The sequence below is a fragment of the Oryza glaberrima genome, chromosome 6 (assembly GCF_000147395.1).
Source record: "Oryza glaberrima chromosome 6, OglaRS2, whole genome shotgun sequence".
In the NCBI taxonomy this organism is placed as follows: domain Eukaryota; kingdom Viridiplantae; phylum Streptophyta; class Magnoliopsida; order Poales; family Poaceae; genus Oryza; species Oryza glaberrima.
In genome coordinates, this window is record NC_068331.1 from 19,987,215 (window position 1) to 20,001,527 (window position 14,313).

The 14,313-nt window shown below is 45.8% G+C and overlaps 1 protein-coding gene across 1 annotated transcript; it reads right to left on the reverse strand.

Moving 5' to 3' along the window:
- Positions 1-11,994: 11,994 nt before the first annotated feature.
- LOC127776611 (peroxidase P7-like) lies at positions 11,995-13,382 on the reverse strand. Its single transcript, XM_052303075.1, has 3 exons — positions 13,119-13,382; positions 12,830-13,021; positions 11,995-12,740 (listed from the first exon to the last, which is right to left on the reverse strand). Exons 1-3 carry the CDS (start codon positions 13,362-13,364, stop codon positions 12,186-12,188), a joined length of 993 nt encoding a protein of 330 aa, XP_052159035.1. The 5' UTR covers positions 13,365-13,382; the 3' UTR covers positions 11,995-12,185.
- Positions 13,383-14,313: the final 931 nt, after the last annotated feature.

The following is a 14,313-nucleotide window of genomic DNA, read 5'->3' on the forward strand; positions in this document are numbered from 1 at the left end:
TGTGATTGACTGTTCAATCAGATCATGCATGCACCACTTTGCTGAGTTGGAGCACATCGAACAATATTTTTTCTTCGATCATGGAACATTTGCCATCATCTTAAGTTAGGCACGACCACGAGCCACCCATCTGCGTAAAAAAAATAACGGTTTGTATGTGTCCAAAGTGAGCCCAACTCTGCTCATTTCCCGAGACAAAATGGCCGATCAGTTCTGAACGACTGCAACTCCAGCCTATCAAGACAAGACTTTGCCCTGCAGCTAGCCCTAATCGCAAATTATGCTTCACCGTCACCTAATCACAATATACAAGTACATTTTGCTGCCGCTGATGAGCTGTTAGTTTGGTACGATCAATTGTCAGCGCTAAGCCTAAGCAGTGTGCATGTCAATGAAACTGACGCGTACAGACTTGCTGCGGCAGCTAGCGTAGGGGCAGCGTTTCCATATCTCAATTTGCATGTATCTTGGTGATTTTTGCAGCCGCAACACGTTGATCGTGGAAACAGTGGCACTGGCACCGGTTAACAATTCGATGGCAGGCCCCACCATCAACTGCATTTTGTGTTTCATCCACAGAAAATATCTACTCAATGCAAACTTAAGCTACCGGATAAAAAATGAAAGGCTGAGATTTATACACGTCACCACTACTACGATAACGATTTTTCCGCACGGTCGAAACTCATTTTCGCGTGCGGTTGTTTCGCCCGTCTGGAACGAAAGGTCCGCGAAAATCGTGATTTTTTTCATGCAGGTGAGGCACCACACGGGAAAATAAAAAGTTGAAACAAAAAAAGAAAAGAAAATCAAAACCAAAACCCTAACCCTAATCCAGCCGCCGCCGCCGCCGCCCTAGCCGAGGCCCGCCGCCATCGCCCCCGCGGTCGCCGGCGACGGATCCAGACGCTGGGAGACCGCTGCCACCACCACCGCCGTCGTCACCCGCTACCGACGCTGGATTCGCCGCCCGCTCCCGTCGCCGACACTGGATTCGCCGCCCCCCATGCCTCCCTACCGCCGCCGACGCCACCCTCTCCTCCGGCCATCGTCCCCGTGGTCGTTGGCCAAAGACGCCCCTCCCCTCCACCGGATATCCAAGGGGAGGGAGGGGAGGGGCCGCGCACCGCCGCCGCCTACGCCCACCGCCGGATCCGCCGCCCCCATGCCTCCCTACCGCCGACGACGCCACCCTAGCTCCCTTCGGCCCGTCGTCCCCGTGGTCGCCAGCCGAAGACCCTCTCCCCCCCTCGCCGGATCTGCAAGGGGAGGGGCGGCGAGCCCGCGGCCTCCCGCCCGCGCCGCGCGCTCAGAGAAGAGGGGAGGAGAGGAGATGAGAGAATGAGTGATGGAGTGACGAGAGAGAATAATAAAATGAGAGAGAGAGTAGGTGAGAGATGAGAGGAGGAGTGATGGAGTGAATAATAAAAGGAAAAAGGTAAAGAGAGTAGGTGAAATTTTGAAGTGTGTGGGAGGGAATGCATTTTTGCTTGCAGTTCAGTTAAGATGTTCCCCTGTGAAAATAGTTTTATTTTTGCATGTGATTCATTTAATATGTCCGTCTGCAAAAATTGATTTTTCTGTGCGGTCCTCTTAAATGGACCACACGGAAAATGAGCCGATTTTCCCATGCGGATCGAGTTAGCGCCCGCACACAATCTAAAAGGGTCCCTGCCAGGAAAATCATTTCTGTAGTAGTGCACCAAGAGTAAAAATTTTTTACTAAAAATGCTAGTAAAAATTTTTACTCTTGGTGACGTGGATATCTCATGCGCATATTATTTTATACAACGATAGTTCTCAGGTTTCCACTATATATTTGATTTGCACTACATGTTTTCCCATCCATTCAAGAGCACCTAGAGCAAATTGTAGATCAATTCTTGCAAGTTTAGTGCTTCACTTTCATTCTTTCAGCCCGAGAGTGACTTAGACTGAATTTGAATCAGCTTCTTCGTCTAGATACTGCCTTATTCTCTGTAAGCACGTTCTCGAACTTTTAAGTGGCACTCCATCCTTCCATATTGATCATTATATAACCAAAAGTCAAAAATTCTAAATTGATCATTATATAACCCTACCCCTCCGTTTAATGTGTAGTATTATTGCATTTATGCATGTGAATTGAGTTTGCATTCATGCACGTATTCATTTCGGATAGTAAAACTCTCGTTGCTTGTGCATGAGGAGAGTTAAAGTTTACATATTTCTTGATTTTTTTCCCACCACATACTAACATTAAATGAAATATAGAAAAGTTAAGACTTTATTAGGTTTGGTGAAAAATGTTATATGATGATCAATATGGAATGGAGGGGGTAATTCTTTTTTACAGAAATTTTTTATATAAGAATTTATTTTAATAAATAAATATATATATTTTTAAGTTTGTAATATTTAATACTCAATTAATCATACACTAATAGTTCTTCTTGTTTTATGTATCGTGAAAAAGCCAAGGTATTCCCCGGTGAAATGAATAAAGCCTTAGTGTGCACCCAACCAAGAATATAGAGCTATGTGGCTTCAATTGAAGACTTCATCTTGCTACTTTTAGCATCTCGGCATGTCTAGCCAGTTTTGGAGGTGTCCCCGATGATCTCTCCTAAAGTTTGTAAGAGACCTGATGCATTTTGAAGGTTTTGGCATTCAACCATCCAGAGTAGAGAGGAACCATGACTACTATGCAAGCATCCATGGACTTCGTGACCTTATAGAGGGGAGCAAGAGTTCTCTTGTGTCGTGTGCTCCAATAAGAATTAATGGAGATTTTCGAATCTCCGATATCTCAGGAAAAACTCGTATGTCTTTGTGTTTGCATTTCTTATCCTTTTCACCGCTCTTTACCCGCTTGTTCCTTCCGCCTTTAATTAGGTTGCAAAACTTGGGCTGTACCAGATTTTGAATCTAGGAATATAGACTAGATTTTTTCTTCCGCAATCAAGTTTTAATTCGACCATGTTTATTTGATCCTAAAAGTATTCTGGACCTACTAACTATAACAATATTTGTCATTTTTCTGATTAGCGCGGTAATTTCTATACGCATCTAAAACAAATATGGTTGACTCTTTTTGAGCGCTCTTAATGATATGCTCCCTTTGATCATAAATATTTGATGTTTAGCATAAGATTTTTCAAATAGTTAATTTAAAGAAATGGTAGAGGTTAGATGTGTCTCAAAGAGTATCATCCTAGTATTATAATATAGAACTAGCATGGTGGTCCGCGCAGATTGCGCGGCTAGCAACATTATATTTTCTATCATATAATAACATATATGTTTTCTCAATGTATTATTCAACGACAACAAAATTTTAAATTTTGTACTACTTTTACGAAACTACTAATATATAATATTCATATTGTATTTTATATATGTGTTAGTTATTAATTGTTTTTAATAACAAATTTTAATTATTTGTAAATTATATTAATTATTATTCCGATATTATTTATTTTTAATTCTGAATTTTTATTATTTCTAATTGTATATCTATGTGTGGACTCTAAACTCATCTTTCAATATTCTTTAATTTTTAATTTCGAATTTAAGCTACTTCTAAATTGTATTCTTATATTGACTTTAGAGTCTTCTTCCCATGTTTTTTAATTTTGAATTTTAGTTATTTGTAAATTGTATTTTATACGAACTCTAAACTCTAATTTTAATTTTACTATGTTTATTCCGAATTTAGTTAGTTTTAAATTCTTATATGGACTCCATACTTTACTTATAATATTTCTTATTTTTAATTTCGAATTTCTATTATGTAACATCCTCAAATTTTAAACTAAAATTTGACTGCATCATGCTGGCTTTTGATTAAATTAGTGTGTTTTAAAAATCTATTTGATTCTTAATTGGTTCAGGTATTACTTCCTTAGAACCCTATTAATTTACCCTAATTATTCTTTTTTTTCCAAACCCTAGTGAATTTGAGCAAATTCTCTCAAATTTCAAACTATAGATTATTTCCTTAGTTTATCTTAATATTAATGAGGATTTGCTATACTTCAAATCCTAGTCAAACCCTTCCAAATTCATAGTTTAAATTCAAATCTTTTCTAGGGAAATATTCAAAATTCTTGAATTTCACTGTTCATTGCCTTCAAGGTGTTCGACAGAATGCCTAACCCAACTAACACAGCCCAATCCCTATCCAATCTTGCACAAAGTCTAGAATTGATCCTAGGGGACCACATCCCACTCAAATACCGTGGATCTCTTTGCTACTTCCTCCCTTCATGCGCGCTCTCTAGCGTCCGACTTCGCCACGCGCCGAGCGGCCGCACGTCGGGCTCGGGATCGATCGCGCGTGCCCAATCGCCTTGGCGCGCCGCTAGCCGTTCGACGCCCTCAGACCACCGCCGCCGCACCAATCACGACGAAGACAAAGCCGGGATGATGACCGCCGCAAGGAATCGCTACTCGACGCCGTGCGCTCCCGTCCAAAGCCGCCGCCGAGTACGATTTCGCTTCTACCCAGGGTGAATCGCGCCAATTCTTGCCGCGCGGTTGGATTGAAGATAGATGGTGGTATCCCCTCTCACAATTCAAACCATTCACCCCCGAGTTGGCCGTTTCCATGCTCGCCGCCGCCGCGCGTCGCGCCCGGATTGGCGCCAACACGTCGCCAGCTGAATTCACTCGTGGTCAAGCAAATCCTTTGCCGGTAAGTATTCAAACGTGGCCTCCCGCCACTCAAATTGATCTTGGCCGCCCTCTCACAACCTCTGCCGCCCTAACCATATCCAAAGATCGAGCTCATCCATGGCGATGACGGTGCCCGAGCTCATCCGCTCCTCATAGCCCTATAAATAGGACCCCAATCCCTTCCATGTCCATCATCGATCATCAACAACCATAACCCTACAACCGCAAAGCTCTGCTTCACCAATCCATCCCACCAATCACCACCGCTTGTCGGTCAAACACCTTGTGCGCGATCGACTCCACACCACTCCATCCATCCTCCGCCCTAAATATCCCTTAGAAAACCTTATATCAACCATGTTCTAGCATAGTAGACCCTAACCGAAGCCCTGCGTCGAGTTTTACCTTGCCGCGCCAAGCCGAGCACCGCCGCCCCCGCGCTGCTCTGTTCTTCACCGCCGAGAAGTTTTTCCGGCCGCAATCCTTCGTTTCAACCGATCTCGATGAGTTCTTCCGTTTTAATCATCTACATACTCCCTAAATTCCATTTTAGCAATCACTTTGCACTATCATGTCGCCCTATGGGCTGCCGACGTGAGCACGGCCGCCGCCTATGGAGGCGCTCGTCGGCAACTACCCTCCGCGCCTTGCCAAAGGTTGGCAAGCTGCCGGAATCCATCTAGGTGCCTCGTAGATGCTCTAGGAGCTCTCTCCTAGCCATGTCTAACTTGTACCATCCCAATTGCCTTCACGGCCTAACCGTGCCGCCGCCGCCCTAGCCGCTAGGCTATCCACATATCAAATTAACCCCTCCGCCGCCGCTCGCGCGCCGTCGCCGGAGAACCCTAGCTCCCTCCCCTCCTCGGCCGCAACCACTTTTCTCTTCTATCGCCACCGTAATCGCCAACCCTAGCGCCGGCGGCCGCTTTTGGGATCAGCCGGAGGTAGAAGAAGAGAAGAGAGAGAGACTGACAGGTGGGACCCGCACATAGTGCCATTTCACATTTATTTGATTTTCAAACTTTAGAAGCCCATATATTTTAAAATATAGATCCAATTCCAGCGAAACTTGGACCAATATTCTTCTAAAATCATTCTCTACCTTTTGAACCCTCTTTTACTATTTTTCCATTTTATTTTATTTTCTCAATTTTTCTTATTTTTGGATTTTATTTGAATTCCTTTTGAATTTAAATTTTATATGCTTAACCCTAGGTCTTGAGGATTCTTTTGACACACTAGATAATAGCAATCAATCTCAGGACATCGAGCAAAGCAAGTTACCATATACCTTTTGATCATTTAAGCCTATATTTTACAAATTAGTTATTTATAACATCCTATTCAATATTCTATTTTCTATGCATAAATCAATTATAGAAACCCAGATAATTTAGTATTGCTTATTTTGCTTACAATCTGGTTAAAATACCTTATACTTAGATTGGGACAGTACGTAAGATTTGAACGATTTCCAGGTGGCTAGTACTGTCTCGATCGATATAAGTTTTATCAGGTATTTATGTCGAACGAACGGGTACGACCGCAGTTTCTAGAATGGGGACGGACCTAGTTATTATGTTAATTAGCAATATGGCACCTCTGTATAGTGGTTCTTATTTTTAAGTCCTCACGCAGGAGGCAACTATAGCCGCGAAGGGCAACTTTAACCATTACCATGTACAGGTAAATGGTTTGTGATACTCGAGTATAAACTATATGGTATATTTCTAAACCCTGATCGAGATGACGTGGTGTCATACGATCAGTTCCTCTTAAATACCTCGGGAATGCCAGAACTCCTCTTGCTGCTGTTAACAATACGTTCAGAGCATATGAGGATATAAGTTCATGAAACAGGTGCCACAATTGTTAATGACTTAATACTGGGCCATGACTAAAGCCGATGATTATCAGCAAGTCGTGGACTGCGGGTAAAGTGTACATCTACTGCAGTAGAATATCTTTGAAACTATTCGAATAGCCGTACTCATGGAGTTGAGTATCGGGACTCATATGGTACCCTGGTTAGAAATCTAAAGTCTATATGTTTTATAAATTCTTGCTATAACTCTTCCAGATTGTTTATTACTGCTTTTTGCAAAGAACCCTACTATATGCTAATGCATAACATATTTCCATGATAACTTGCTGAGTATTGTGAATACTCATCCTTGCTCTTATAACCCCTTTTTCAGATCTGGGTCAAGAGGAGGACCCTTATGACTATTTCTATGATGACCCCGATAGCTTAGAGAATCCCTAAAGGTTATACCTCCCTAGTCAGAATGTATAGAAACCAGTGTTGTGGAAGATGGTATGCGGATATCGGATGGAGAGGGTACCGCCAAACGATTAATCAGAATGCGGACGATTAATCGGAATTTGGCGGAAATATAACGTTTTGAAAATATATGTACATAGTTGATAATAGTTTTCCCTTTTTGATAAACAAATGCATATAACTAAATATATTCCTTCTATATATCCTTAAATAGAATAACCATGTATGACATTTAAATAAGTTCATAATGGATAGCTGTTACTGTATATCTCAATTCTCACATAGTGATGGGTTTTGTTCATCATGCTTGAAATGATTATCAAGAGAATGTTACATAGCATAGATGACCGTAATCAAGGTCCCAAATAACATATGTATCGGTTACCTCGAAGAGCTTCATCAAAATCAAGGAACTCATGTTCAAATTTTAGAGGAAGTCAGTTCCTTGTCATTTTACATCTTGCTGCCTTGTGAGAATTTCGGAAGAGCTTGTAGTCAGTAGTAGTAAAGGGCACAGCTAACAACCATCATCACGCCGACGATTATACGGCTGATTAGACGGAGATGGACGATTTAATCGGTAATGATCGGATTTATGTGTTCGTTACCGACTAATTATGACCGCATCAGCATGACGTGACGGTCTGATCTCCGTATTCGTATTATCGGACGTATTAACGGCCATTAACACCGTTTTCCACAACACTGATAGAAACTTCCGATGTGTATTAATTAATTAGTTAGGTGAGTACCTATTATTCTAAAACCCTTAGTATTGTAAAACTTTAACGTATGCAATGAAGAACCAGTTATATTGTATGATATTTACTGATCTAGGGATTGATACATTATCTTAGTAGGATCCTAGTTGTTAGTTCCGGGTTCCGACATATTATTTCTTAATTGTATTTCTGTATGGACTCTATACTCTACTTCTAATATTCTTTATTTTTAATTTCGAATTTCTATTATTCCTTAATTGTATTTCTATATGGACTATGTACTCTACTTCTAATATTCCTTATTTTTAGTTCCGAATTTCTATTGTTTCTCAATTGTATTTCTATATGGACTATAGTCTCCTCTTCTAATATTCCTTATTTTTTTAATTCTAAATTTCAACTATTTGTAAATTGTATTTCTATATGGACTCTGTTTTTCTTTTCTCCGATTAATGTGGGAATTTCTAGGCCGTGAGAACGAACGTGGAGGCTCCTTTTTCTATTCCTTTAATAAGTTAATAGATTGATAGTCCAGTTTTAAAAGTTGGATCAAATGCTACAAACGTCGAATACTTGTGAGAGTAATAGATACCACTATTAGCTATAAGGAAAAAGTACGAATTACCCCCCTAAACTATTGTGGTCGACCGAATTTCCCCCCCTAAACCCGAAAACCAGACATTACTCACCCTAAACTTTCAATACCGGACGAATTACCCCCCCCCCCCCCCCCTCGATCAAATCTAGAGCAGTTTTGTCCTACGTGGCGTACGCGTGGCAACCCAATCAGCATTTTCCCTTTTCTTAACATGGTGGAGCCCACTTGTCATTCTCTCCCATCTCCTTTTTCCTCTTCCCCTCTTCCTCTCTCTCGTGACTTCAGGCACGGCCGTGCGGGCGGTCGGCATGCGAGGGGGCGGTGGGCGGTAGCGCATCGTCAGGCGCTGCCGCGCGGGCGGTGGGCGGTGGCATGGGTATTCAATTACGGATAGTATGGGCAATCTAGTAGTTAGCCAAACTAGGGAGGAAACAACAACACATTATCAAGAAAACATTCACATCACGAAGACGAGGAAATCGGAAGAACACCTAGAGTCTCCTGAACCCGTCGGACATGGCGTCAGGCCGGCCACACACGGCACATCCAATCGAAGTACTCCACCGCCTTCCTGCAAAGACCGACATACTCGGGCGTCAGCGTCGGAAGAGGAGGCTCGTCCTGGGGCGTCGAGGGATACCGGCGAAGCGGTCGGCAGACATCGCCCTGCCATAGAGGCCGCCGCCACCGCCGCGGGAGCTCATGATGTTCCCCGTGGCCACTGCAGTGGGAGCGTACTGGCCGGAGGCAGGAGGAGAGGGCTCGCCGGAATCTCTGCGCGCTCGTCTCGTGCACCCAACCGCACCCACCACAACACCCTCCAGGCCGCCTGCCGCGCTCGCCTTGTGCACCTAGCCGCGCCCGCACCCTCGCTTGCCGCCGCCCCCTCCCGGCCGCCCACTGCAATCGCCTCATGAACCCAACAGCGCTCGCCTCGCCCTCCCAGCCACGCCCCCTCCTCGCCACCCGCTGCTGTCTGGAGCCCACAGACCGGTTCCCCCTCCTCGTCGCGCCTACCACCGCTCGTCAACAAGCTCCGGCCACCGCTCCTCTCCGCCTTCGCCTCGCTTCTCCGCCGACATCCCGCTCCCGCGCCGCCACCCACCGCCCGCCGTTGTGCGCCGCCATGAGCGCCGACCGCCCACCGCCGCCCTTGCGTGCCGACCGCCGCGCGGCTGCGTCTGACGTCGCGAGAGAGAGAGGAAGAGGGGAAGAGGAAAAGGAGGAGATGGGAGAGAATGACAGCTGGGCCCCACCATGTTTAAGAAAAGGAAAATGGTGACTGGGTTGTCACGTGTACGTCTCGTAGGACAAAACTGTTCTGAATTGGGTCAAGGGGGGTAATTCGTCTGGTATTAAAAGTTTAGAGTGAGTGATGTCTGGTTTTCGGGTTCGGGGGGGGGGGGGGGAATTTCGGCCGACCGCGATAGTTCGAGAGGGTAATTCGTACTTTTTCCTAGCTATAAATACACTTCCATATCTTATAGAGATAACTATAACATATTATCAAGAAGGTTATTGTCTCTTAATACCTCTAACTATTATCTTTTCGTCTCCTTTTCTTTCTTTTCCCTTCGTTCTCTCTCTCAGCGCAGCATACAGAGTTAGTTTTTTAAGGAAAAAGCACGAATTACCCCTGCACTATTACGTTTGTTCGATTTACCCCCTAAAATATAATACCAGACATTTTTAACCCTAAACTTTCTAAGCCGGACAAATTACCCCTCTAACTCAGCTCGAAGTGGTTTTGATCCTACATCCGTACACGTGGCAGTCCAGTCAACCAAAAAATAATAAAAAACAGTGGCCCTATTTGTCAGCATCTTCCTTCTCCTTTCTTCCATTCACTCTATCTCTTTCTCTCTCACAAAAGAGCAGGAGGAACGGTAGCAACGGCGTCACCAGCGTGGGAGGAGAGGAGCAGTAGGCGACCGAGACGGCACGCGTTAGGGGCGGCGGATGACAACGCAGTAGTCTAGACGAGGGCCGCTGGCAGAAGCTGCGGTGGCAGCGTTGAAACGGGTCGGCGGCGGGCGGCGCTTGGGAACGCGACAGGCGGTAATGGCACGTGAGACGAGGGCGACGAGGAGGGACGCGGCCTCGGCTTCCATTGTAGCGCGGGAGAGCGGCGGGATGTCGTCATCGTCCTTGATGTGGCCGGTGAAGACGACGTCATCGGTCTGTGGGAAGCCATGCCAAAGAACCACACCACCGCCACTCCGCGAGGATCGCCGCGCTGAGCTCCACCGCCATGCCGAAGACTTCCTGAAACCTGCAGATGCCCATCCTCAGGACCACCTGCATCACGATCTCGACCACGCAGTCCATGGACGCCGCCGCCGCCACGGCCGGCCGCCCGACCAGCCGCCGTCTTGAACGCCGGTAGCAAGCTAGCACACTCGTCCAGCTAGGCTGATGTAGCTAGGGGAAAAGCGCCCAGTTTAATTGTTTTAAGTTTGACTAAGTTTGTAGAAAAAATAATAACATTTTTAACACGAGACAAATTTATTATAAAAATATATTCAATTATTGATTTAATGAAACTAATTTGGTATTATAAATATTACTATATTTGTCTATAAACTTAGTTAAATTTAAAGTAGTTTGACTTTGACAAAAATCAAAACATCTTATAATCTGAAATGAAGGGAGTAACTTCTTGCCTTGCGATGGTAGCAGGTAGAGAGAGAGGGGGATAAGGAGAGAGGCAGAGAGAAGAGAGAGATAGGCAAGTGGGTCCCATGATTTTTTTCTAAATATTGCTGACTGGACTGCCACGTATATGCCACATAGGATCAAAACCACTCCGGATTGAGCTGGGGGGTTATTTGTCTGGTTTCAATAGTTAAGGGTATAGAATGTCTGGTATTAGAGTTTAGGGGTGTAATTCGGTCGACCGTGATAGTTCGAGGGAGTAATTCGTACTTTTTTCATTTTTAGTGGCATCTCACTCTCCTGTCCTTTTGCCTTTAAGCTCCACGTGTACAAAAATGTGATATAGGTTGATTGTAAGGCGCCTAGTGTTGTATTTGCTCTAAAAACAGCACTTGTATTCAACTCCACATGTGCATCATCAAACAAAAAATAATTTAAAGGAGTACGTACCTTCTCCATCTTTTGTGGTAAGATGAAAAGCAACCCTCCAAACACTTGCAAATTAAGAGGAAAATGAGCACCACTGCACATATTAAAAAACTATTACATAACTTTTACAAACAAAGCTTCTAACCCTTCGATTTAACTAGATGATAGTTACAAAAAATCTAGATTTACTCACTTGATCACATATTAGTGTTTGTAAGAATATTGTATGTATATACTTTTCTGAGAAAAATATGCTAAGGATACAAAGAGTAAACTAAATTAAAAAAAGTAGTCAATGTGTGCACAGTTGACATACATTTATCCTGATCATCATGTAAAATAAATTTGGAAGGGGCAATTTGCAAGAATTATATCACTTTTGTGATTAAATAGATTTTATCTATTGGCATATTGTGACTTTTGTACTTCTGGACAGAGAATGGAAAAATGGGAAGAAATTCGAAATACCGAGAACATGTCAGCGTTAAGTGGGGAGTGGAGACGTACTAGCTCTGATGAGCATGTGTTGCTCAGGTTTTCTCAATATCTCAAACTTATATTATTTCACAAAGTCAACGTCAATATCACAATAACCCGTTAATTATATTGCTGAAATATTTTGTTAACAAAGTTCCTAAAAGATTCAAGCATTCCAAAGCAAATTCTGTATGAATATTGCCGCGCCGATTAGCAGGGCATTGCTTACCAAATGAGGATAATACAATTGGTCATATCCTACATGCACGTCTCCATCACAATCCCACAAAGGGAAATTCTCGATTGGATATATGATCTTAGCTACGAATGATCATGACGTACACCCACGTAAACGCCATTAATCTTAGTTCACCTTCCGGCAGTTCAGCCTGACCTCCGTCGGCGTCCCGGCCGCCGGCATGAGGCCGCCCATCTTCACCATCGCCTTGGCGAAGTCGCCGGCGAACATGCCGGCGTTCCCGGCGTACTTCCTCACCAGCGCGTCCTGCGACCCGCCGTTGAACAGCTCCTGGTCGGAGTGCAGCAGGCCGCGCTGCGCCACCAGGTTCTTGAAGTAGGCGTTGTCGAACGCGTCGGGCGTCTGGTCGTCGAACGGCGCTAGGTTGCCGTCGCCGCCGCCGGTCTGCGGGCACGTCTGCCGCAGCGCGGCGGCGAACGTGGCGTTGATGTTGGCCTCCCCGTAGATGCGGCCGCGGAACATGAGGCAGCGCGCCCGCCCCACGGTGTGCGCCCCGGACAGCGCCGTCATCTCGCGCGCCGAGAGGCCCTTCCCCGCGAACGCTGCCACGAGCGACGCCCCGCTGGACGCCGGGCCGGGCAGGTTGGCGTTCGCCGCGGTCCCGCTCGCCGTGCGCGAGTCCTTCCTGCCCAGCTGCACGTTCCACGTCGGTCCCCCGAGCTGCAACGCAGATTATTGCAATCAAGATTATTCATTGTGCACTGTGTCACTATGACGTCTACACACACTCGTCTCGTGTGTTCACTGACCAAGTTTACGGCGTCGCGAGACGCCAGCGCGACGATGTCGGCGCAGGAGACGACACCCTTGCAGGCCGCCTCGACCTGGGACTTGATGGCGTCGATGACCTCGTACCCGCGCACGGAGTTGATGTTGGCGCCGGCGTTCTTCTCGCCTGTGAACGTCGGCGTGTCGTCGAGGAGGATGGACGCGTCGCACCCCTGTATTCGCCAAAAAAACGTAACGCACGCGTGAGCGTGACTCGACCATCTCGTCAGCTAGAGATCATCATCAGAACAAACGCGACGACTGACGTACGTTGACGAAGCAGTCGTGGAAGAAGAGGCGGATGATGGAGGCGCCCATCCGGGGCTCCTTGGCGACGGCCTGCGCCACCACCGACCGCACGATGGTGTCCACGCCGGGGCACGTCTTGGCGTAGAACTTGGTCGAGAGCCCCGCCTTCGCCGCCTGGCACGGCGCCAGCAGCACGCACGCCAGGAGGGCAAGAGCAACAAAGCTGTAGCCGCTGCTCCTGGCAAACAAGAAACCCATCGTGATCATGCAGCTAAAAATGGCTGGATTGGATCTAATACACTCTTGCAAGCTAGCTACTCGTACTTATAGTAGTAGCAGTAGTATAGTGGCTAGTGCACGATCGTGTTATTAGTGGCGGGCATCTGATCTCTGCTGCTACAAAAGTGCAAGCTAGGAACCGCACGTAGCTAGTAATGTCTGCCGCACTTGGTGATTGGTTGACGATCGACGCGATCGACGCGCGCGAATGGTGGCTGTCGTCTCGAGGGGGAGGGACGTAGTACGTACTTGCGGCGTTGCCGGTGGTGGTGCGCGGCGCACCATGGGATGGGATTGATTCAGATTGGTGTGGTGCCTGGCATCCACGATGCCGGATCGAGCGTCCTCGCTTTTGGGGAACAGAGGGGGAGGGCACCATCGCGCTTTGCTCGCTAGCTGATCTCTTTCTTTCTTCGCGTCTTTGCGTGATGTGTGCGAAGGTTCGGAACATGATAAGAAAGCGGCCGGCCGTGCCTAAAACGCTGCGTTTTGGGGTGCCCTTTTTGCAGTTTTGCTCGAAACTGTATGTTAGTGGGTTTCTGGCTCTCTAGCTCCATCGGGTTTCTAGTCGTCTAGCCAGGGGGTGATATACAAACGAAATTGTGATGCCACATGGGGGAACAAATTAAAGGCAGCTCAGCTCAAAGGGCATTGCGGATTCAACTAACCTAAAAGTCACGACCAATGTCTTGCGCTAGCTAACTCATTCCATGAGACTGGTTACTTAAGGATTGTGGACATCGCGGACGGTTAGGGCCACATTATGATACCCAAAGGACAGGTACCAAATTAAAAACTTCGATAACAATTCAGAATTGTATAACAATTGGTATAGCTCACCATACATCTACTAATTAAACCTATGGAGGAGGCCTCATATAACTTACTACTGACGAATCTGGACATACTATTTAATGTAGACAAACATTCATGAATA

Coding starts and splice junctions, on each gene's coding strand:
- LOC127776611 (XM_052303075.1), bottom strand. CDS start 13,364: ATGATCACGATGGGTTTCTTGTTTGCCAGGAGCAGCGGCTACAGCTTT. Junction 13,022..13,118: donor TCCACGACTGCTTCGTCAAC/GTACGTCAGTCG, acceptor TGGCGAATACAG/GGGTGCGACGCGTCCATCCT. Junction 12,741..12,829: donor CTCGCGACGCCGTAAACTTG/GTCAGTGAACAC, acceptor TCTGCGTTGCAG/CTCGGGGGACCGACGTGGAA.